At 43.9% G+C, this 25583-nt stretch overlaps 1 protein-coding gene across 1 annotated transcript in view; it reads left to right on the top strand.

The window, feature by feature from the left end:
- NIBAN1 (niban apoptosis regulator 1) overlaps positions 1-25583 on the top strand; it is a 53313-nt gene that overhangs the window by 12497 nt on the left and 15233 nt on the right. The window contains exons 2-5 of the mRNA XM_062497734.1: positions 14855-14985; positions 16076-16207; positions 16954-17068; positions 18445-18609. Of these exons, the coding sequence (XP_062353718.1) occupies positions 14855-14985; positions 16076-16207; positions 16954-17068; positions 18445-18609 (543 nt within the window). The remainder of the gene's footprint in view (positions 1-14854; positions 14986-16075; positions 16208-16953; positions 17069-18444; positions 18610-25583) is intronic.

Genomic DNA, 25583 nt, shown 5'->3' on the forward strand with positions numbered 1-25583 from the left:
CCATCTGAACTCAGCACCAACTTCCCTTACAAATGGAGAAAACATGAAGCAGCTCAGCACATCCCATACCAGAACGGGGGTGACTAAAGCTGATACCACAGTGGGAGACAAAGGAGTTGCCAGCATAACAAACGTGCCACACCAGTGCGTTGTTAGGAGTGTAAAATCCTACCTAGTGATTCTGAACAAAAGCTTGTGGTTTGTTAGTTACTCAGCTCTTGCTACATGGCTTTTCCTTTGCGTGCCTTAAATATTCAGGCAGCAGGAAGTGTGGTCAACTGAAAAGTTGCTCTTTCCCTAGCACTTGGCATTGGCAGGTGTTACTTTTGTGACTATAAACCAAATTCACGCTTGCCTTAGGGGGTGCTCCTAAACCTGGATCTCACAGGGTGCTGGAGCTGAGCAGTGGAGGGAAGCACCGGCTGGGTTTGATTGTTGCCATCTGCAGAAGAGCTGCCTTTAAATAAAATCCAGCCTCTCTGACAGCTGAGTGTCTGGAGTTCTGCTGCTGGACAGGATGAGGGGCTGCCCCAAAACGCAGGCTCAGTTTGAGGATGCTGCACAGTGTTGAGTTTCTGTGGCTGTTGTGTTTGGTCGCCTTGGCTGAGTCTGTGCCAGGGGTGTGAGTGTGCACAGCCTTGGGAGGATGTGAGAGCTGCATTTCAGATGGGGCCCATCTCTCTATAGGGAGATTTAACTCTGTTTGGATGATGAGAATGGAGACATCTGTAAAAAGTAACAGTTCCCCTTCCTCCCAGAATAAGGCTATGAGCTTTCCAGCTGTTGGCTAAGACAGGTTTTCCTGTTGAAATAGCTTTTGTCTGAAGTAAGTCTAAAACAATATGGTAATAGTAACTGAAAATATTTCTTTGTCAATTCTAGTTGTTAATCCAAGTGTTTGATTCATTTTTACTTCTTGTAGCAGCTGTTTGATTCAGAAAACCTTATGGAATCTTCCAGTGAAGTACCCACTGCTGGTAAAATGCAGTTGTGCTTATATTCTGTATTTTCTTTACCATATTGTGTGTGACTTACTTTCTTTTGTCTTCACTGCCTCACAATTCCAGATCACTCTCTTGCTTTCCTTCAGAAGTCCCATCATCCTAAATAATGCAAAGACAAGCCCATAACATTCCTTCATTTGGTTCTTGTTTGCAACCACAATAAAATGGATTGTGCCATATATTTGTCAGCAGACACCATCCTATATTCATAAAATATGCTTGGGATCTTTTTTTAGTTCTGCAGAGTTTAAAGATGAGCTTATTAGGCATCTCTCTGATGTGTAATTATTCTAGCCTGAATAATGTTAATCAGAATACATGCAATTTATATGCAGTAGACAAGCAAAGAAGAGTGTATGTTTAAAAAAATTAGTTTGCCAGAGCAGATTTGCAAAAAAAGTGGATCTAATGCACTTAAAAGATTTCTATATTCTTTTAAAGAAAGAGATTTCTAATTTCTTTTAAATATCGTTTTAAAATAATCAAGCCCTGTCTGCTGGCTCAGGCAAGTTTTACTTCTGTATTGTGAGGGTGTCTTGACTACGTTTCTGTGTTTTCTTTCAATTTCAAGGTAATGGTATTTTACAAATCAGAGGAACCCTCAGAGATTAGGAGTTGTAAAAAGCATATCAGGGTATCTGCTCAGCCAGGAAGCCAGGGCTGCATGATTTCCTCTGACTTTGTTGGTGTTGCTCTGTACTGGGCATTCTTGAATGAGATGAGACCTGATGCTTGTGTTTCTCTCAGCAGGTTCTTCTTAAGCACACTAAGCAGATGTTTTTAATACACACAAACAAAACTGGTAATTTTTAGAATGTCAGTTGGCATTTAGAGCTTCAGCTTGGCTTCAGAGGTGCTGAGCACCCACCTGGCAACTGGTGCTTGGTACCAGCTGCTCTGGAAACAGGAGGAGTTGCCTCACACCAGTGGCAGCAAAAGTAATTTTGAAAAACGTTTTTGAATTTTTCAATGTGTGTATCTTTTTAGTGTCAGAGGTGCTTCTAAAGGGGAAATACAACAGTAGGACCTGACCTCATTTCTTGTTCAAAAGGGGTTGTAAGAAGACTGTCATCTCCTGAACTGTGCATTTGTGGCTGTTGGCTGAGGAACATGTCTCCTTCAGAGGGATCTCCCTGCAAGCAGAATTGGAAACGAGGATGTTAAATCTGATGCCTGTGTTTTGTTGTCCTGACCTCAGCATTTCTGAGACCGGCAAAGAAAAACTCCTGACCCCATTTAAGCCCAAACCTTTGGAGCCAGAAGGTTCAGTCTGACTGACTTCTTTATGAAGGCTTGGTGCACTTCTGCTAGTAAAGGTCAGAGTAGAGCAGAGACAGTAAGATGCATTTTTTTTTCAACACTGTCTGTGTATTTTTTATTTATTTATTTATTCATTTATTTATTTATTTTATTTTATTTATTTATTTATTCACTGAAAAAACCCATTAATCGTATTGGTGAGTTTTGTGAAGACACTTTTTCAGAATTCCTGCCTTGTTCTTGTTCTGTTGTGCTTTTCACTGCTCTGCTTTTTCTTTAACCAAGAGCCTGTTTGTGTAAAGCTGCTGGGTTTATGCAAAACCTGTGGTGAAACAGTTGGTGAAACGGTTGGCTCAGAGATGCTTGAAAGTGCAAATAGCAGAGAAACTGTCTCAGGGTAATCAAAAGTTCTGCTGCTGGCGTGAGTAGCACGCAGCCTGAGTAGCATCTCATTGGAAGGGATGATTGATTGTACAGTAAAGGTCTTTGGGAGTAGTAATAAGGGGTAGAAAAGTCTCTGAAAGGTTGCTGTGGATTCAGGAGCTCTTCAGAGTGTTTTGAGGCCACACTGGATGCTGTTAAGTGAGAAAATATTTCATAGAAATTCAGGGCTCATCTTTCATCAGGTTGGTGAAGTCCCATCAACCCAAATGAAGATAGAAAATGGGTTTATGTGGTTTTCCCTGTATTTGTTTCTCAGAAAGCCACAGGCTGCCTTTAACCCACTCTTGAAGGATGCAAACGTGGCTTGAAATGTAGCTCTAGTGAGGAAATGCAGGCAGTCTTTGGAGGAATTCAGGTTTGGATGGGACTGAAAATGAGCATTGTTAGACAGGGGCTAAATATTTTTAAAGTCACATTCCTAGAGATTATTTCTGCATTCACAAAATGAAAATGTGATCTGATACACATAAATTGCCAAATAAAACCCTTATCACACCGCTCTTGCACACTGCATTCTTAGGGCTGCCTTTTTCTTGGTGCCATAAATGAGGCATCTTGTAAAACAGAAAGAGGAAGAATTTAAGTTTTGATACAGACAACTGAAACATACTCTTCTCCAGAAGGAGAGAACGTAGCAACATCTACAGTGGCAGGAGCTCAGATTGGACTGGTGGGGAGAATTTCATAGAGACTTTGGATGGAAGAGCTGAGACTTACAGAGCTGGAGGTCCATAACCAGTCATACAAAGGCAAGAGAGATGAAAGCAAACTGTTAAATGCACTGACTGAAGTACTGCCACCACGGAGGTAACCCCAAGCCTTGAACATCTTCTGGTTGGTTATGTGTAGCCACAGGTCCTGGTGTACAAGCAGGTCATTGTGTCTGTACATGGAGGGCCATGAGGTGCAGGGTCACTGGGAAGCAGCAGGAGAGCTCTCACCGACCCATTTCCCAAAACATTCTCAGGAACAAATTTCCTCCTCTTACTAACAACCTGCCCAGCTGCCTTTTGTGAGCCCAGACTTCACGTGGTCCCACTGTACAAACACAGCACAAGGAGAAGGTGGTTTGGATTTGGTTTTTCCTTTGAAGTCATGTTGTCACAAGCCCTTTTGAATGTGAAAGATGAATGGAGAGGAAATGAGGCAACTTATCTCTTTTTTTTTTTTTTTTTTTTTTTTTTAAGAAGGAAGGAGCATTGAAACATTGGGGCGGAAGAGCCAAGCAGCCTCAAGCACAGGCTTAGTGAGAGGGACAATAGCTGAGTGGAGCTTCTTCCTGGGGAGTCCTCTTAGAGATGGAGAAAACAAACACCAGTGATAACCACTATCCTCTCAGTGATGCTTTCATGAGTGTTTGAGGAACTGAAAGTGGTCCAGGAGGAAGAAGAATAATGCACAGCACTTGGCACGCCAGGTGACTGGATGGAACCCCTCTGAACTGATTTCACTGAATAAAAGTGGGCTTTGGTGAAACCCGCCCCGTGGAGGAAGCAAGGCAACTGGGAGCTGCAGAGCTGTGTGTCACCACCTTCTGTCACAGCAGGTGACACTGGCTGTGCCTGTCTGGGAGCTGCAGCCAGACACTCCCAGGCTCTGGCCTTTCTCTGAGTTACAGTTAAAAATAGCATCCTGAAAAAGAAAATAAATACTTTTGAGCAGCGTGCCAGAACAAAGAGGCCTTAAACCCCCACATTTGCACAGGAGATACTTTTAAGAGAAGTGTTCTTTTGTGTGTGTCCTCTGTGGCATTTACGTTGAGTTCTTTTTGAACACAGTGCTTTGTTTTCCCTTTTTCCTTAACCTATGCCCTTGTCACTTGGGAGTGTTTCTACCTGTGGTGATGTGGTTTGCTGGCCCTGGTGGGTTGTAGGAACAGCAAACCTGGGGAATGTAAAAGTAATCCTTCATCTTTGATCCTGCTGCAGCTGCAAAAAGTTAGGGGTTGTTTGGATTTTTACTTGACCTCTTTCCAGGATAAAATTTCAGGAATTATTCTCTATTTGGTAGCAGAAGGTGTATTTTTATTAGTAAGGTCCCAGCTTTAATTTAGAAGGAATCAAAGGCATGAACTCTGCCAAGTAATTAATGAAGTTTAATGGGTCCTTTTAGCTTTACCGAAGAAAAACCCCAAAATGTTTAGATCGCTTTGTTTCATTCCTTTACAGTGCTTTGGAAATGCTGGAATCTTCATTATGTCCTTGTTCAGCTTTGAATGAGAGAAAAGTGGGGAAAGTAGGCCACTGACAGGTCTCCCATGTGAAGAAGCCTCAGGCAGCCAGAAGAGCATCTCCCATCCTCTGTGTGTCTTTTCCCATTTATTTTGCCTCATTTCATTTGCCTCATTTTCTCTGCTTCTTCCCTTGAATTGTCCCTGGACCAGACTTCGTAGGGGCTTTTGGGGTGATTTCATCAGTTTCAGAAGGGAAGAGGCCAGTTCTGTTCCTTCTGCACCCATTTCTCAGCTGGAAGAGAGCAAAGGGCTGTGACCTAAAATGAAGCGGGGCTTTGGGGCAGCAGCAGCTGCTCTGGGACAGTCAAAGTGTGAGCAAGAGAACCAGACCAAGACTGAGGAGTGGAAGGAGATGTGTTCAAGGTCTCCCTTTCCAGCAGCATCAGTGCATCTTCCTTCATGCCAGCCCTTTCTTGAAGGAGCCTGGATCAGGGGGTGATGGTCTGGTACCACTTCCCAGTGTTTCTTCACTAATTTGAATTATAAAGCTGATCTGTTGTGTCACAGAGCTGTAGGTTCCCTTCCCCATCTGTAATAAGCACAGAAAAAACTGTCTTACACAGGGTTGGGTGAGCAGCTTCATGTAATAATTATACACTTCTCAATTCTACCTTAATTGATGCTTTTTTTAGCAGTTGTGTGAAGAAACCTTTCCTACAGGGCAAGGCACCAGTGCTGCCTCCTGGCTGTCCTGCAGAGTAAAAAAGTCCAGTGAACAGTGTGGATTTCCTGAGACACATTACCATCCATGGAGAGGTAGAGAAGGGTTTCTTTGTGAAAGGGGAGACCTTCAGTTGCATGAGTATAGACCCTTTTTGTGCTTGGGAGTATTATTTGCAAAGGAATGAATGCAGTCTTTTTGAAAAACCAATTTATTTCTAAAGATTTAACAAACATTTTTAGAGGTATTCTGTTATTATTCTGAACATGAAAACAGACTTCCAGCAAGGAGAGGTTGTCTTAGCTAAGGCTTTGAAGGATTAACCACAGTGTAGTGCTGTGGAACAGTTTTGTCCTTGTAGGCTGTGCTAGCCTTGAACAATTCCTGCTGTAGCATCTGCATGGCCAGCATACACAACAGATTAAAGAGATTTTATAAGCTATGTAACAACAAAATACATGACAGATAAAGAGATTTTATAAGATTCACTCAAACTTTTAAGTTTTATAGAGCAAGTTCTCCCATCTTCTGCCCGGTGTTTTGCTCTGACAACAGTTGCATTTTCCTGCAGTCAATTTCCAGTATTATAGCATGAAGCTAGTGAGAGCTCGAACAAATGATTAAATATGCACTGCAAAGGAAAAATGTTTCCATTTTTTGTTTTTCAAGCTCCACATAAAGTGGGAAGTCAGGTAAAAACATGAAAAAATCCTTTGGAATGTGAATTGCATTTTACATACTCCTTTTCCTGTATTATAAAGTTCTGTTAGAAGCTTAATATTATGTATATGTATAAATTTTTGTCCCTTCTAAAAGAGAGGGAAGAGGAATAAAATCAATTACTGATTTTCACAAAGAGTTGGCACTTTGTCCCCCTCAGAATGCCCTTTCACAGTTGCTGCCCTACAGAGGACCAAGGTGAGGAAGCATTGGCACAAGCAAAGCAAAACAGGTGAAATTGGAAAATGGTCCCAACTGTGACACTAAGGGGCTTTGAGGCTGAAATTACTCCCCTGGGGTAAAATCAAGGCATGGTTGTGTTGGGAGGTCATTAAAGTCCCTGTCCTTGCTTTGGGACCTCTGTTTAGTTTAGAGATTAGTCTTGGTTTTACCCTTCTTGCACATAGGCTTAAGCTGAAAATGCTTTGCAAATCCTGGTATTTACTCATTTGCAGTAATTTCAGTGTATACAAGAGCCAGAAGAAAAGCAAACGCCTTAGAATTAATGAGGAAAATTTTAAGAAAAGAGGCTCCAATGTTACCATTTTTTCTCATTTTGTTATTCTGTTTTGTGGCATTTATTGAGGAGAAATAGAATAAAATCCTGCCATGGAATAATGGCTTCTGCTGCAGTGCTTAAGAAGTGATGACTTTGTGGGAAATACAATACTCTGAGGAGTCCACCTGGGCTGATGGTGAAAGGAGTTGGAATAGTAAGGGAATGAAGGGAATTCATGGCTAAGGTAAGGAAACCTCAGCATAAATGAAGCCCCTCATGGAAAGATGTGTGTGTACTCATAGCTTTGGTCAATGCCATGTACTCCCTGCAAGAGTTTTGTGATAGAGCCATGAAATGTGGTATAATTTGGCAAAGAAATTAAGAAAAAGGAAATTAGTGTAAGTATGCCCCAGATCTGTATGAGTGTATGCCAAGCATCACATGGAAATATTTTGAAGGTGTGTGTGTCTGTATAAATGTATATATATTCAGAAAAAAGGTTCAACTGGTGTCATCAGGATGGTTGTTTCTGCTATCTTTTTGGGTTTTTGCCTTATGGATGGTTGGGCAGTGAGTTAACTGTCACCCAAAAGGGAGGGAAGGAGGAATACATCATCCTGATTTAAAGGGTGATGTAGGACCAGCTTACACTTTTGGAATGCTGTTTAAGTATTCCTAAGAAACATTTTTGTGTGACCTCCCATGAAACGTAATGTGGTGCTGAGATCTGGATTGGAGAAACCTGCTCAAGACATGCCTGGTGCCCCCACAAGCAGCTCATTTTGTGGCTGAGGGAGTTAGAAAAAAAGCCCCAAAACTTGAAAACCATTGACCTTCACCAAATTTATTTACCACAGATCATAGTTTAATTTCATGTGACACCCCCCCCCCCAAAATTAGATTGGGTTCATTTGGTTCTTAAATCCCAAGTCCTTCTGGTGCTGTGAAAGAAGCTTATAAATTAAAGTTTTGTCAGACCTTATTCTAGTCAAATCTTGTTGCAGCAGATTTCTCATCAGAGGCAGAAATGAGGACACAGGACACAGACTCTCATTCATACAACATGGAAAGGGTCCTGGTTTATTCTTCTTCACAGCTTGGCCATCCTCACTCTGACTGCAGCGAGCTCCTGCTGCAGGGTCCAACTGCAGACTCTGACTGTTTCCTGCTGGATTATGACTGCAGGTGTTGGTTTGCAGACTCTGACCACAGCTTTCACCCAGCTCAGCTCTGACTCCATCAGAGCAGACTGCCCTCACAGTACATCTTCTACTGCAGCAGCTCTCCTCCTTAGTTCATTCTTCTTTGCGTCTCTCTGCAGCCTTCCTTCTTCCTCAGGGCTCCTCCACCTCCCCAAGATCCTCTCTTTTTCCCCCCCACCTCTCCCTCTAAGAGCCTCCTGGCCACCCAACCCACCCCTTTTATCACACTTACCTTTATTAGTCACAGCTGTGACCCATTAAGGGCAAGGCTGTTCCTCTTCTTTGGTAATTAATACAACTGTGACTTATCAGGGGCAAGGTCACCTGTAATCTCTTCTTCTGCACCTACAGAATCTGTCTATGAGTAATTGTTTCTAGACAGAGTGTTGCTGCTTCTAACACCATTACTGAGAATGGGTAGATTTCAGCAGCCTTTGAGATAAGCTTATCTGACACAGTGTTAATAAAATCCGTGGCTTGTTTCAGCCTGATTAACCACAAGCCCTGGCCTTTAAATAATTCATGATTATTAGGGTTTTTTAACATGATAGAAGTGCAAAGGCAACTTGTGAAATCTTCCTTCTCCCATAAATAAGAGTTGGGCAGTGGGAGTAGGGGAAGGGAAAGCTGGCTGCAGGAACGAGTCTCTGAGTTTGATGCAAGAGCCACTCTGTTTATGCAGGATCTGTGCTCTCCTGTTTGTTCTTAATTTTTAATAATCACACAGCATTCAGAATTAACTTAAAGCAAGCTCCATAGTTAGATTATTAGCTACTCTTCACAAAACAAGCATTTTTTATAGAGTGCATGAGGTCTCACTCAGCTCAGTCTATTCCCTCTGTGCCTGGGAGGAATATATGTAAACTTGTAGAAATCAGTGGGATAATTGTCCATCTCAGTATGAAATTCAGCCTCGAGTAGTGGAGCGCTTGAGGAAGAGCAAAGTGTAGGGATGAAATTGTAGAAAGGGCAATCTGCAAGGTTGGAACAGAGCCTGTTACTTTTGGCATCTCTTTTGTCATGGGTCATGTCTAGATGAATTTACAAATGCGTTTGTTTAGCTTGCTGTGAAACAAAAGCTTTGCTTCTGATGTAGCACAGATATCACACCCATGGTCTCAGCTGCCAAACTTGCGAAAAAACCTGATTTTTTCACAAGACAGCATCAGTCTTTTTTCCTGTGGAGAAGATGGACTAGGCACCCGAGGGGTGCTGTATGGTGAGACTTGAGGAGAGGCTGATCCAAGGTGGAATGGGTGTTACCCACTCCTCTGCACTGAGTGACTAACAGGGACTTCGCCAGCATGGCAAACTGGTGGTTTGAGGGTGTGTGCACAGCACTGGAGTTACAGAATTGTAAGTTTTTACTGGGAGCAGTCTCCATTAATTTAAATCAAAGCCAGGATAAATAATTGGTTTCAGTATTTTACCAGGTGCAAACCACATGTTCCTGCATGGGAAAGAGGCATGGCTCCACCAGAGCTGCTGGGTTTGGGTGAGTGCAAACAAACCAGTGAGAAGTGATCCAACCAAATGAGAACCTGGGATTTGTGTCTGCCATCCCTTTTTGTCATAACACGTATTAAGCCATGACTCAGAATAATTAAAATACCATTTCTACATATAAAGATCAAAATGAGTTCTGCTTTCAACAGCAAAGAGAGTAGTTTACGTTTACATCTTCCTAGATAAAGTCTGGGAGCTCTTGAACTGAAACACTTACTGGGTGGTATTGTAAGTACTGCACAAGGAAGAAGACTGTAGGAAAGAGGGAATCACTTGTAAATCCTAGCTACACTGTTCTGTATCACAGAGCACTGGAAGGTGGTGGGCACTATCAGGATGTGCCAAACAGGATCACTTTCACAGGTTTTCTGGTTGCCAGACACATTTAACAACTGATAATGATATTTGCAGTGAATGGATGATCGGAGGAAAAGCAGTTTTTATGGTGAGCATCCTTCTCTTCCTGTTGAGCATCCAGCCCATTTCAGAGCTGCCAGTACTGACATCCAGCTTTCAGGGATTTTGCAATTTCAGACATTTATCTCAATCAGAGTTGTGTTTTTCTTGGACTTGGGATGAAGTCAGCCCAGGAGCTGAACACTGGAATTATTTTGTTAACTCATTTTTCTGCTACCTTGATGGGCTTTGAGATTAAGACTGTGCATATGCATTGAAAGATGGATGGATGGATGGATGGATGGATGGATGGGCAGTAATAATTGTGAAGCTCAACTTGCATTAAGGCACAGAGTACATATAGATAAACTAGAAACCAGTTAATCATTTAAAAGCATGTCCCCAGTTGTGGGTTACATCCTGGCTTGTAAATGACTGTGTGGGTATGATCAGCTGATCGTTTTAGATTGTTTTCTGACAGCTTTGCTCATGGCCAAGTGAAGGAAATAAGACACAGTGATTTGTTCCTGTTCTGTCTCACTGCTTTACTTGTTTGAAGTGCTGGGTGTACTGACATTCAGCACACAGGTTTTACTTTGTCCAGGATTTGTTTTAATACAGCAAATCATCTACTTCCTTTACATTCATGCCCCCTGGGGCTTAAATGGTGATACATCAAAATACATCAGTCCCCAGAACTCCAAAGAGATTCATATCACTGATCGTGGTATATTTGGAAAACCCTTTCAAAAGGTGCTGAGTGCAGGTAATTGTGCTGTGAAGGGGAAGGATTGTGAACATTTTCCTTCTCTTGGAAGGGTCATCTTACTGCCAAACACCGATATTTAAGTGAAATAGCTTTTATGGCAAGTCCTTCCCTCTTTTCCATTCTTAACTTCCAAATGGCTGAAGTTCTGGGAGTATGAGCAATAACTCTCTTGTATGCCAGCCAAAAAGTTATTGTTTTCTGATCTTTTTTCCTGAGTTTTCCTGACCTGAACCTGTACTGGCCACCTGGCAACATGTTGTGGAGAGCAGGGAGATGTGGCAGGGCAAGCTAGATAGGCTGCACTGGGAGCCAGTGGCTTGACCAGCAGGACTTCATTCCTGGAAAAACTTGCTGAAGAGTGCCCTTGTTTGAAAAAGCTCTATGTCAGTTATTTCAATAAAAGGCAGTGAAACCCCCACTATGAAGTTGGGTATTTGAGACCATTCTGTGGGCCTGATGACTTGGAGTTACATACAAGTGTCAAGCATGGGTGACACAGTTAAGGAGGTCAAAGGCAGGGGAAAAGCAAGAAGAAAAAAAATCTGGGGGTGATGACTAATTTCCAGAAGGGCAACAGGTATATGTTTCTTGTTTCTTAGTGCAATGACGTTTGTTTTTAGTCTTAAAAGAACTCATGCTGAAGTTTTGTGGTCATGTGCATGGGCAGTTCTCTGCAGCGGGAGATGCCTCATGAAGCACTGGGAAAGTTTATTCTGGAGCAGGATCTAAACCTCAGCAAAGAAGAACAGACCCTCGCCATGTTAATTTGATGGAAATCCTTCCACCTCCATCACAGTTGTCTTTTCCTGTAGGTAATTTCGGTTCATGGAATCACAGAATATCCCAAGTTGGAAGGGACCCACAGGGATCAATCATTGAGTCCAACTCCTGGCCCAGCACAGGAGCAGGAGGTTGCATGCAGGCTCCTCCTGGAGCTGCTCAGACTCCTCATTCTCCTAGGATAAACATCCCAGCTGCTGGGATTCACATCCCATTTATATGGGCTGGAGCTGTGCCGTTGCCAGACCAGCCAAGTGAGAGCATTGGCCATGCTCCATATAAACAGCTCTGACTAAGCCAGCCACACTAAATTTGGAAAAGAATTAAGGGAACTCATTCTTCAACTGCTCTGGAATATTTTATCTCCAGTTACCCCATGTTATCATTTCATGGGAAGAGTTTCTGTTACTCAAGACTGTTTCCATCATGTTTATTTTCAGATAGCATATATTTATTATCTGTAAATCAAAAGAGTTTAAAGATCCATTGAGGAACACAATGGATCAAGGGTCTGTCTGCTTCTCTTCCCACCTTCCCACCACTGCAATTCCTGTTCAACTGAGCCCTGCAAGACCAGGTCCTCATGTAGTGCCACTCACAATCTCTTTAAGTAAACCTTTCTTCTAATTTTAAGAGGGAGGAGTATTGTTAATGCAAAGCTCCTTTGCGACAAATAGTGTGAAGATTGGAAGTACCAGCCAGAAATATTTGCCTCTTGATTAATGATTTGGTCTGTCATAAATACAGTCTGCACATAAAAATTATGTCATCATTGTCCTGTTTCTGAAGTATATGTTGTGAATTGCAGGGTTTCTCTCCCTTCAGTGGTTGTGCTTTAAGCTGATCCAAGCAGTACTGACAGTGAAGAATGACACTTCTGAGGCTGTTTAGCCTTAATTGAAAGACTTTGCCAAAATTACAGGTATTTCCTCTGATTGTTGCAAGTTTTTTCCCAACACCAGAATTTTATTCTTTGTCCTACTTCCTCCACAAGCTTTTAGTGCAGGATGCAGGCAGTAGTCAAGTGAGGTGCAGTGTCCCAGAGCCCTCTAACAGATTAGGAGGATGATGTGAGCTGGAAAAGAAAAAGCCACATGCAAATAGGGGCAAACCCTGAGCAGGAAACTCTGCCAGGGCTGAAGCCAACAACATCCTACTGCTGCCTAGGACCAGGAGGAAAAAAAAAAATGCTACAAAGAAGATTTTGGGAAACTTTGTCCTTATTTGGAGAATAAGTCTATGCCTCTACCCAAAGCAGGCTAGCTTTTTTAAGGCTGGGATATTCTGCTTTAGCAGCACCATATCCTGCTGTTACAGCCAAGCAAATCCTAAAATCAGTACGTCTCTAAAAATCTGTCTTAAAACTGAAGATCTGGAGTCCAGAGTGTCACCAGGTGCTGTCCCACAAGTAACTCTGTGAGAGACTTACAAAAGTGGTGAATTGACTCTGCTTCTGACATGCCTCCAGCTGAGTGGGATGGCTGTGCCAACACTGAGCCGGCTTCTCCGTGTGCCTGGAGAGGGCTCCAGGGCGTCAGGTCTGTCGTCTCCCAGTGCTGGTGTGGGATTGGAGTGGGGCAAAAGAGGCTTCCAGTTCAGTGGCAGGCAGTGATCCCATTGGTGCTTACAAAGGAGAAGGCTCCAGCTCACCCCTCAGACCCTTCTGGTCACACAGGAGTGGCTGGAGTGAGAGGTGGTGTTATGGGATGGAAGCGTTGGCATTGCCCCTGAACTCGGGGCATGCATCTTAACTCTGCATCACACTGGCAATTCACCTGCAGAAGCAGAGGAGCTGGCATGTGGGTTTGTCCTCTCACGCACATCCATGTTAGGAAATTAGGGAATAATTTATAGAATCCCACAATGGTTTGGACTGGGAGGGATCTTCAAACCTGTTCAGTCCCACATCCTGCCATGGGCAGTGACACCTTCCACTAAACCAGGCTGCTCTTCAGCCCTGGCCTTGAACACTTCCAGGAATTCCATTTCAGAAATCCTGTGTGCCAGTCCTGGTCTAGGAGTCCATATGAAAGCATTAAGAAGTCTTAGTTCAGGAATTACCACTTCTTTCTCATACAGAAAATATGATGTTCCCCCGCCCCCAAGCCGAATGAAATGGATTTTTGAAAGCATCAAAGTTGCTTGAGATGTGAAATTGCATTTCTCTGTTGTATGCTCAGAAAAAGCCCTTTGGCATGGAGCTGCCTAGTACCAAGAAGAAAGGGTTCTCTCCAGTATCCAGGATGTTTGGGATGCTCTCTAGATCACAGGCCAGGTTCTGGTTTTTGCATTGCTGCAGACTCTTTCAGTCACATATATGCACATTCCTTTTCCCTGTCTGCAAAGCACCATTATTTCTTTGGTAGGGTTAATGAGTTAATTGCTTGTAAATTATTTTAAGATCCTCTGAAGTGAGACTGAGAAGAAGAGAACAATGTGTTTATTGCTGTTGCTGTTACCCATGAGATCTTGATCACAGCGAGACAATACCAGATTAGTGTTTATTGCAGCGTGACTGAGGATATGTTTACATTAAAACAAAGATGAGACTGTCGTGCCCGAGCCTAGAAAAATCTTTTGTAGAGCTCTGAGTCAGCTTTAGAATCTCAGTAGGTGATAAAATTGGCTCCTATGGCTGAACACTGGCCAGTGCCACTGGCTCTCTTTGAAAACCCTGTCACCCCTGACTACCCTTGGCTCTGGGGCAGCGTGTCCCAGGGAGAGGCAGAGAGCATCTTTCCTTAGAGAAATTGATTTGGGGAATTCTTTCCTTGTTCTTAGAAGAAAAATCAAAGTCCCAAACCCAATGTTTTCCTGGACAAATTCCCTCTGAATGCATATCCACAGATTTCCTGATGTGTGCAGCAAGTGGCCCTTGGTACACTCAGGAGGTCTTCTCATGTAATCATGGAATGTTTTGGGTTAGATGGACTTTAAAGCCCAGCCAGTTCCACCCCCTGCACTGGGCAGGGACACCTTCCACTATCCCAGGTTGCTCCAAGCCCTGTCCAGCCTGGCCTTGGACATTCCCAGGGATCCAGGGGCAGCCACAGCTTCTCTGGGCACCCTGTGCCAGGGCCTGCCTACCCTCACAGGGTGGGAACAGGGAACAGTTCCTTCCAATATCCCATGTAAACCTACTCTCTGTCGATGGGAAGCCATTCCCCCTCGTCCTGTCACTCCATCCCTTGTCCAGAGTCTCCCTCCATCTTTCCTGTGGGCTCCCTGCAGGTACTTGGAAGGTCACCATTAGGGGACCCTGCAACTGCCTCTTCTCCAAAGAGAAGAATTTGGGTCACTGATGAGAAATGCCTTGGTTCTGTGCTACAGGTTGTGAAGCCATGCACATGAAATACATTTAAATTTCTGTTTCACCTCAGGGAAAACAGAGGCCACCATCAAGAATTTCAGCCCCCACTACCGCCGCCAGTACGCCGTGGCTTTCTGCAGGCACGTGCAGGAGGAGCTGGAGCAGCACCGCCACTCCCAGTCCCGCTTCCTGAAAACCAGGGTAGGAGCACACTGGTCTTCCTGTCTGTGACCCAAATGCACACAGCAGTTTGCATGTGCAGGTGTTGGATTTGGGTCATTTTGGTTTGGGGTGGAAAATTTGCATCTGGGTGCTGGTTTGGTGTTTTATTTTTGAAAATTCATCTTTGTTTCGGTCTTGTTTAGCTGTTTTATCATGGCATGAGGAGAACCAGGACGTGAGTTTCTGGTACAAAGAGTTGGACATTTGGACAAAATGGGTTCCTTCTTGCTGGTTGCAAGGTTCTGCAAACTCTAGGGACAGAGATCATACTTGCAAGGAAGAGATTATGTAGGAAACTTAATTAATCCTGTCATCAGTGGCTCAGAGTTCCTTAAATAAGATGACAATAATTCCCTCTGTGGAGTGAACTATGGAAAGCTGTTTTTTATTAGAAGGGAGACAAAAAGAGAGCAACAGAAGACTCTTTATTAAAGGAGAATGCAGAGAACCAGCTCCTAGATCAAGAAGAAAATAATTTAAATGTCCTGAACATACTAGAAATCATGGATTTCCAATGTTCTTGAAATGGGTAGGTGAAGCAGTGAGGTGGAATAATAGATGTGTATCTTTCAGAAAGGTGCATATCAGTTACTACAGCACGGATGCAAAAGCATTACAAAGAAATGAGAAACAATTTACTTTATTATAATAAAACCTTGCTTTTCATATCAATGAAACATTTATATTATGTAGTGGAAAATGGGAGGTGGTGAACTCCAAGTCATCCTGCAGGGGTTGGAACTAGATGATCTTTAAGGTTCTTTCCAACCCAAACCACTGTAGAATTCTCTGGTCTTGCATTCAGCATGTCAGCTGAAAGGTAAATAAATCTCTGTCTCAGAAATTTGGCAGTGGTTTGGAAGGCAGACCTCTCCTGCTGCCTGCTCACCTCAGCTACAAGAATTTGCTTGTGTCTATGGAACCTTCTGAAATTAGAGATATTTATGACTTCAGATTGCATTTGAAGGCACAAAAGCCCTCAGAGCAGCATTATGGAAATGCAGAAATAAAAGCTTCAAGGTGGTCAGTGGTGCAGAGGAGTCTCAAATGTCACCAATTGTCCCTGTAGCCGGCGGGGGAAGCTGGAACAGTTCTGTACGAAGCAGAGCTGCTGCACTTTGCTGAGGACCTGAAGAAGTGGAAGGACAGATACATCGTGATCAAAAATGACTACACTGTGGATTGCTTTGAGACCAAAGAGGTGAGTGCTGCTTCCGTGGATCTGCTTGTACACTCCCAGGTAAACCAGCAGCAAGTGGATTTGCTGCTGCTGCCTTGCTTCCAGCAGCAGGAGGTGAAACCTTGTCCCCATCAGGGTGGCTCCAGTGGAAGCCCCACAGGGATGGCTACATCCCCTCTACATCCAAGTGCCCTGCCTTGGACAGATACATCAGCAAGAGCTAAAAATCCTTCTAACAGCACTTGAGCCTTCCTGTGCCAGTCCCAGAGCACTTTTCATCTGTACATCCCTGTAATACGTCCCTGTGCTGCTGCAGTTGGCTCTGAAGTAGCAGGCTTTGGGTGGCTCCAGGCTGACTACAGTGGAGGTTTTTTGCTTGGAAGCTGCCATAGTCAAACTCTAGTCCTGGCTGACAAATCCCACAAATTGGGCTCAGGAGAAAATGCCATCCTTTTTCCCTCCCTTCTATCACTGACTCCTCACCACAGCAGATAAGCACTGAGAGGATATTTTAAAACTTGTTTTTTAAATTTAACCATGTTTTAGATTTGACATGCCATGGGAACATTTCCAAAATGCAGCCTGACAAAAAGATTCTCTCTTTGGGCAATATCCCCATGCATTAGGATCATACAATATCCTGAGATGGAAGGAACCCACAAGGATCATGGAGTCAGCTCCTGGCTTTGTCAGTGAACTGTGTATTTTATGTTTTCTCTCTCCTTAAATCTCTGTTTGACAATACTTCCTCTCTATTGATTTTCCAGGCCTACCAGAAGGGAGCCAGCCCTAAGTATCACATTCTTCCTGCAGGAGGCAAAGTCCTGACTTCAGAAGAAGATTACAATTTGCTGTCTGATAAACACTTTCCAGACCCTCTTGGTAAGTCCTGCTCAAAGCCAAATTGCCAAAGCCCAGGCTCTGTTCCTTACTCTGTTCTGGGAAGGCTTTCAGACTCCAATTTAAAATGGGGTAGCAGAAGATGCCCACAGCCCTTTTCCCAAGTTCAAGCACAGCTCCAGAGTGGATGAACAAAGCAGATGCTGTAAGCCAACATTCAGAGAAATGCTGGCTCCCTTTCTTCCCAGTGTACCGGCACAAAGCTGCTGGAAGCTGTGCAGAAGCAGGGCAGGAACCACAGCACCATTGTTCCTGGGCTTTGTTAATATTCCTGGTTTATTTGTTTCCATTTTTAGATGCCAGCTGTCTGTGTTGACTCATAGCTGATAATAAGGCCTACAGAAAGGGCAGGAAGGTGGCTGATTCTGAGTTGTTGTTTCTGGGCTGGGAACTGCTGTGGTCCTGCCTGCCCCCACTCTCCCAAGATGGAGAAAATTCAGGTTTTACAGAAGCGGATCTCACATTGCAGAGTCAGACTGGGAGAACGGGATGCCACATAATGAAAGGGATAAGGGCAACTTGAAGAGAAGGATTTATTTTTTGAGTCCTTTAAATCCTTAGGATTTAAAAGTTAGGTGCCCTCTCACACCCTTCCCCAAGGCACAGGGTGGTCAGAGGGGCTGGGAGGTGTCCTGCGTGTGTCACCACAGCTCCACAGCAGTTGGGGTTGAGTCATGTGCAGCACCCCAAGGGTGCTCGTGGGCTTCCCATGGCTCTCCCTTCAAAAAGATCATCACTTCTTCTTCATGTCCCTACTCCCTGTCTGTGTGTTATTGAAGACCTTCCAAGATGAACCTTTTGTGTCTGGGCTCTCAGTGCATATCAGTGATTCTAGTTTGGGTTTGGTCATCCCTAAACATGCTGTCCAGCATCCCCTGTGTGCAGGGACCCAGGGCAGGTAGGAGCTGGAGGTACTTGGTGCTTTCTTTACATCACCTGCAAGGGCTTGAAGTGACAGTTTTTAAGGGCAGTTGTGTGTGGAAGTCCTGGAACCAGGGTAAGCACTGCTGTTCCAGCACAGTGTGTTTAATGCAATTTGTTTCTACAAGAAAGTCCATATGCTCTTAAATGGTCTTTATGTGGAACAGACCAGAGCTCCCCACTGATTTAGTTACTTTGAAGTTTTGCCAAACCTAGATTTTCGCCACCTTGAATACAAAGCAAGGGGCCATGAAGTGGCTGTGGTGTAACAGAGAGGGGTGGTTGATGACAGCTGAGTGTGCCCATCCCAGCTGTGCCCCCTGCCCTCCGTGCCCAATCACCTGGGCTGGGAAGGAGATTAACCTGCTGGCAAAGGTCTGGCACGGAGCCAGCCCCAAGGAAATCTTCTGCTCTCAAACAGAGGTGTTTTTGTGCAGGTTCAAGTGAGGAGGCAGCTGCAGCCTTCGTTCCGCTCCCAAAGGAGTTCCCGGTATACCTGTGGCAGCCCTTCTCCAGGCACAGCTACTACTGCTTCCCAGAGCCAGGGGCACAGAGACACTTCAGCACCCTGCTGGGGGACTGTGTGAGGCATTGCAACCATGGTGAGTGTGAGATGGGGCTGTGTGAGGCATTGCAACCATGGTGAGTGTGAGATGGGGCTGTGTGAGGCATTGCAACCATGGTGAGTGTGAGATGGGGCTGTGTGAGACATTGCAACCATGGTGAGTGTGAGATGGGGCTGTGTGAGGCATTGCAACCATGGTGAGTGTGAGATGGGGCTGTGTGAGACATTGCAACCATGGTGAGTGTGAGATGGGGCTGTTTGAGTGTGAGAAACGATGCTCACTTTTAGAATTTCAAATGTTTATTAAACCTTGACAAAAATACAACAAAAGACTGAATAAGGAGAAAGAGCAGTGCTCTCAGTCCCCATGGCTGGCAGCCATGTGCTCATTTACAGAATGGATGCTCTGCTTTTTATATCCTTAGCCTTTCCCAACGTCTTGTCAGTCAGCTCTTTTCTCTGCTGTCCAATCTTATCTCTTGATTAGAGGTCACTTGTAGTAATAAGATGGCCCTCCCAAAATGCCCTGACTACCAAGACCGTCCTCTGACTACAATACAGGGGGCAGGGAAAGTGAGCTGTGGCAGGATATATTACAATAACATAATTATACATCTACAAAACTTCTCTGAAGAGACACATAATGTTAATCTCCTAAATGTGAGGGCCAACCATCACATCACCCATCTGTAACAGTGAGTACAATCCCTTACTGCATTCCCAGTGCTGTCCAGGTGCAGTACAGTGCCCTGACACTCTGGACTTGGCTGCTCACTGAGGTTTGGTAGGGAGATGTGGACACAATCAAGTTTTCCTGGCACTCCATGACCTGAAGCCTGTTCATGATGTTTGGGGATTTTCATTTCTCTCCTGGAACAAGCATAATGGGTTTCACAAAGCTTTTGGCAGCCTGGTTTTTCCTTAAAGTTCAGCACATCACTCTAGGGGCCAATCCTGAACTGGCAGAAGCTGGGTTTAGATGACCTTAAGAGGTCTTTTCCATCTCCAAAGCCTGTGAGTCTGCACTTCATTATATTTCATATGCCTTAGCTATTGCTCATGTATGCATCTGTTCCAGGATTTATCCCTCTGAGCTTTTCCTGTGGTCCACTTTTTATCTGGCTGACAATGTTTCAAGGCTCATCCTTACTTCTGCCCAATGGGGTGAGAAACATAAAGAAAGATAAAGAAAGTCTGGGTTAGAATCTACTGTTGTACCAGGGAGAGTTTCAACAGCTATCAGGGAAGCAGGATCCCTTTTTATGTGGATTTCTTGGAGATGTAGGTGCTGCAAGTGGAAAGATTATCACTGACAAGCACCTCAGTAACCTGAACTCTGCCCTTGGAGAGAATTTTTTTTCCCAAGGGCTTTATATTGATTCCTATTCATTCTCACATCACTGAAAAACGTTAGTTTATTAATACTTTTAAAAATCTCTTCTTGCAAACACTTTTGCTGACAAAAACAGGTGTCTGAGCAATCTAACGAAGTTACAGCTATGTGCAGCAAAACATTGGATAATAAGGATTGCAGTAGAAAATTTGACTGTGGTCTTTTATTTAAAATAGTTGTAAAGAGAAAAGAACGATGAAAAATCCTTCATGTTTGATTGTGAAATATAATTTAGTGGGATAAGGAGCACAGACCAAGGCCACAATCACTCCACCTTTTCCCAAAGTGCCTAGTTCCCATTTACCAGGGCAGATTTGGCAAGGGCAGGACAAAAATAAATGTCACGTCTGATCAGAAGTAGCCTTTCTGTCCCTGCTGTGATCTGCCACTCCGGGAAAGGAATGTATTGCCCTGGGCTTTAGCCAAGGACTTGGAGGAGTTTGTGGCTACAGTGTGTTTTCTTTCTCCTAGGAAGCAGAATTAAACAGGGAAAGAATCAGTTCTGGGAGCCGCCCTGGCATTCAGCTGCTTCCTGTCCCCAGAGTCTCTCTGGTATAAATACCCAGCCCAGCCTGTGTTTCTGGGATTTCTGGGCAGAGCAAAAGTGTTCAGATTTAGTGAGCACCACTGGGAAATGGCATTCAGATGTTTGGAGAATGGGGTGTGTTGTTCCCCTTTCGACTTTCCTCTTATCTTTGCCCTTTTTATTCACTGATGATGGCTTCGTGGTTTGAGGAGACAATGATCTCCTTCACCAGCAATGGAACATGAAGATCAAGTGCTGTTTGGGTTTTAATTAGTGAGGTGGTGTGACTAGGGCTGAGGAGAGAGAAGACAAGTACCCAGGGAGCAGCAGAGGAGCCCCAAGAGCCTGGTGGGTGCAGGGGGTCCCTGGAGGGGACTGCTGACTGTTCTCTGCTGCTTCTGGGGAGCTGTTCTTCCCAAGTGTCTCTGCAGGTCACTGGTGTGGGATTTTTAAAACTCCTCAGCTTTTTAAAGAAGCTGTGCTTGAGTTTAGGGTGGAGTATGGAGGAAGCAGTTTAGCATTTTCCTCCAATTTTCTAAGCTGCTCCTGCCAGCTTAGATGGAGGTGGCAGCATGGGATTCTTTGATTTATGCCTTATCTTCATGGTCCACTTTGATCCACAGCCTGGACTTACCTGGTTCCATCTTGCTCCCTGTTTCCTTGGTGAAATGCTGAGATGTGCACACCTCACATTTGGGGGAAATCTGCTGCTGAAATGGCCACCTAGGCCCCAGTGGGGATGTTCTATCAGTCCTGCAATGGCCACAGTGAGGGAAAGGCTCAAAATACTCACAAGGCTCTAATATTAGCTGTTCCCCAAGTTGTAATCCTTTATCTTTGCAAGCCTTGAAAATCAGACTGAAAAACTTATTGAATTATTTAATTTTTTAGGAGGTCTTCTTGCTTCCTATATGAGTTTTACTCAGTATTTGCTGTTGGAAGTGGAGAACCGTGACCACTTTCTGGGATAGAAGGAAGTCTGCATGATGGGAAGGAAGTGACAACTAGCTCATTCTGTGAGACACAGGGTTTCACTTCATGTTTTTATTTTTTTTGTCTGGTTTGATTTCATGTCCGTATCTTGATGATCACCCTCCTGACACAGGAAGCTGAGGGACTTTCAAAGCCATATCCTGTCATATCCAACTTCAACAGAAACAACAACAAAAGTTCTTTTGAGCAATAAATATATGAAAGAACTATAACAGAAATACATTAGGCAAGAGAGAAAGACAAAAGCTTGTGCGGGGCAGATTTTTTTCCTCCATCTCTGACTTTCAGGGTTGCCATTATTGGTGTCCAAATTGCCTCTTTCAGCTCTGAATTTATGTGACAGTAGTTTTTCTCATAGTTATTTCTAAACTTCCTATATTGCATGTCTGTAGTATCAGTATAGGACTTAGCAACTCTTGGACTAGAATTCAGAATAATGCTGGAAGCCCTGATAAAGGTTGAGAAGCTGACATGAAATCCTTTGAGCTGAGGGATGAATGTGTCTATATATCTCTAAATACAGGGCAGAGCAGCTGTCAGGAGTCCAGATACCACCTTGGAAGGGTTTCTGAGTCTTCATGCCTCAAACAGGGTGGCCTTTCTTCCCTGGAGAGGAAGATGAAGGGAAGGATTTTCTTATTGCCTGTTTTCAATGGATGTGGAGGGAGCAATTAAAAGACAACTGAGGAGGAAATTGCTTTTTATGACATTAAAGAAAAATGTCCTTGTGTACTGGGATGAAAGTGAGTGATGAAAGTTCTAGAAGCTTTTTGTGGTAATTTGGGGTGGGAAAATGTACAAATGGAAATAATATTTACCCCTTCATCTACCAAGGCTTGTGTCTTGGCTTGTCTGAGGCAGCTGCTGTACTTGGGTTAATTAAATCCCTTTTTGGTTAATAAGACCACCTGTGATCCACATGAGTGGCTGAGACCATGGCTGTTCTTTTACCAGTCACATGAGTTCCAAATAGACTTTCTGAACTGATGTGTAGACATCCATAGCAATATTAATGTTGTCATAGCAGACAAAGCCATTTCACTTGAAATGCCTTTGATGAGGCTTGTGGGGTGTTAAAAAAAACTCACTAAAACATTTAGGACATTATATAGAAAATTTTTGTATAATTTAGAATATTTTGCTTGAAATAAGACTACTTCTCCTCTTTCTGGGATGATTTTGCTCTACAGCACAAGTTCATTCAGTCAGTGTGGCTTTTGCCTTTCCTGCCAGTCTGGTTTCCTACACTGCAGAGCAAGGATTTTCAGTCTCTAGGAGTGACATTCATTCTGAAACATCAAGATGAGGAACGTGCCAAAATCATAATTGCCATTCCATTCTTCCTATCCCTCTCACCTTGGGCTGATTATCCTCTTACATACTACCAAGCATGGGGTAGTGCAGGGGAGCCACTGCCCTGAACCCACCACCCCAGCCTGTTTTAGGAGCTGTGAAGATTTGTGCAGGGTAAGCTGGTGTTCAGGCTCCAGCTTTGAAGTTCTGCAGCAGAGAAATCATGGAATCACAGAATCATGGAAAGGTTTGGCTGTGAAGGAACATCCTACCACGGGCAGGGACACCTTCCACTATCCCAGGTTGCTCCCAGCCCCATTCAGCCTGGCCTTGGATACTTGCAGGGCTTCCCTGGGCACCCTGTGCCAGGGCCTGTCCACCCTCACAGGGAAGAATTCCTTCCCAATATCCCATGTAATCCTGCCCTCTGGCAGTGGGAAGCCATTCCCCCTCGTCCTGGCACTCCGCCCCTTGTGCAAAGTCCCTCTCCAGCTTTCCTGGAGCCCCTGTAGGTACTGAAAGGCCACAATAAAGTCACCCTAGAGCCTTTTCTTCTCCAAATTCCCACCTGCTCCAGGAATATAGGATTATAGCTGGTTTGGAAAGCACTTAACAATGTCAGAAATCAGTGATATTGTGATCCTTTGTATGTGTTTATGCAGTGTTCATTAATTTTTTAGACTCTGAAACCCAGAGCTGCTGGTGCCCCCACTGGAGGTTCACTGTGCCCTGTCTGGTGCTGCTTTGAACAGCTTTAATCTGGGTGCTGATCAAGAGTTAACCCTGCTCAGAGTTGGTTTGGTGGCACAGAAGGAACTTGTGCTGCAAAGCTTTATTAGCTATAAATACAGCATATTGTTCCAGGGCTGTGTCATGTTTAGAAGTGACCTCATCTAGCTTCTGTTAGTGGTTAGCAGCTTCACACTGCATGCTCTGTGGATAATGTGACAGCACACTGCTCCCAGGAAATCCCCAGAGCTGGGAGGTTGATGCCTCTCTGGCCCAGAGCATCATATATATATATTTCACTTTGTTCTCAGTTTGGATGCTCACAACACAGGACAGCATTTTGTGTGGGTAAAATGTGTATCATTTTATTTAGGGGGTCATTTTCAGCTGTGCTTGAGCTGTGTCCCAAGCCCCTGGTAACCTCCCTTTTCCTGAGGTACAGTTCCTGAGCTTTCCTCTTCTCCCCAGGCTCAAAGCATATTCCTTTTCTTACCTGCCATCCCAGTGGGTTGGGACCATTGCTTATTTTTTGAAGACAGAATTTCCACAGTTTAATTTAGTTGGAGTTGGTGGCCATGGGCTTTTTACCAACTGTCCGTGGTACCTGAAAAGCAGCAGCTCTTAAAACCTGTTGGAGCTCACATGAGCTCTTAGAAAGGGAAATAACTTTTTATCATGCTCATTGATTTTTATTTTAAGGGCATCCCCTAATTGTGGTGCTGGAAGATTGGCAGAGTGATTCCTTCTCTGCAGGAATGTCTCTTGTTCCCTGATGGTCTCCAGCTGCCTCCGCCCCAAATCCTTGGGGGCTGGCAGAATGGGAGCACTATTTTTGAAGTACCAGTACCACTGTCCTGTCTCTTTAGTTGGTTTGGGGCTGTATATTTTTCCTTTTTTTTAATCAGCTTCTATTTTAAAAGAACTAAATAAAAAAAAAAGCCAGAAATCAATTATTTTTTAAATTAATGAGTGTGTATAGCGGAAAGCAGAGGAAAAGCAAGTCTAAATATATACAAAAGAAACAGATGCCACGGTGAGAGGGGGATGACTTGGAAGGATGAAAAAATTGAGAAAATTAAATTTGCATTTCTTGGCATGGAATCTGTTCTCTTAAGGGCAGTGGAAGTAAGAAGGGGTGGAATCACCAGCTTTTGAGACTTCACTTCAAATTCCATGTATTTCTTTATCTGCCTCCTACTATCCATTTGTAACATGACAAGAAAGAAAGCACCAATACCTTTACTGAGATTTATAAAGTGACTAACAAGGAGTTACGAGAGATGCTTTGGCACTGCCTTCACCAGAGCCAGCTCACCATCAAATAGATGAGGAAGCAATGAAATAATATTGTGAGATCACCTAAATCACCTGAAATCAAATGCAGTTTTTACCCATTTATCCTATTCAAAAAATTAATAGTAAGTGACATTCTCCTCCTCAGTGAAAGGCCACCAGACTGGAGTCTCCTTCATCATCTTCATCTCCTTCCAGTGATCGTTCTCCACTCTTTGTCCAAAGCCTGTCACTTTGAGTGATATTTGTGGGCCCTGCTGTTTTGTAGGAGGGAAGTAAAAGGTCTTGAGTTTTTTGTATCAGTTATGAATGTCTTGTGTTGGGAAGAGACACTGGAAAGAGCTGCAGTTCCTGAGGCTGGTGGGCCCTGACATGATCATCTCCTACAAAAACAGCCATCACTGGGTGCCACATTGCTTTAATATCAATTAGTTACCTGCAGGAAGAATTCCAGGATCATACAAATTACATTCTCTGCATGCAGAATCTGGCTGGGATATTGCAGGAAGCAGATGAAGCCAGAGTGGATTGCTCCTGAGTTTTGGTGGTGTAGCAAAGGGCGTTGTGTGAGAGTCAGCATTTCTTTAATTAAAACCTGTGCTCTGTGAGCTCAGACTTCTGGATTCTGGTTTAACACTTGTTCAGCTACGTCTTTGTGTGAAATGTCAGCCAAAAGGCTGAGGTTATTCTTCGTGGTGGAGCTCACTTTGGTAAAGCACTTTATCCACAGTCAATAGACCCCTTGACTGTTACTGGATTGCAGCTGAGTTCAACCGTTAAGCCA

The sequence above is a fragment of the Cinclus cinclus genome, chromosome 8 (genome assembly GCF_963662255.1).
Source record: "Cinclus cinclus chromosome 8, bCinCin1.1, whole genome shotgun sequence".
Lineage (NCBI taxonomy): Eukaryota > Metazoa > Chordata > Aves > Passeriformes > Cinclidae > Cinclus > Cinclus cinclus.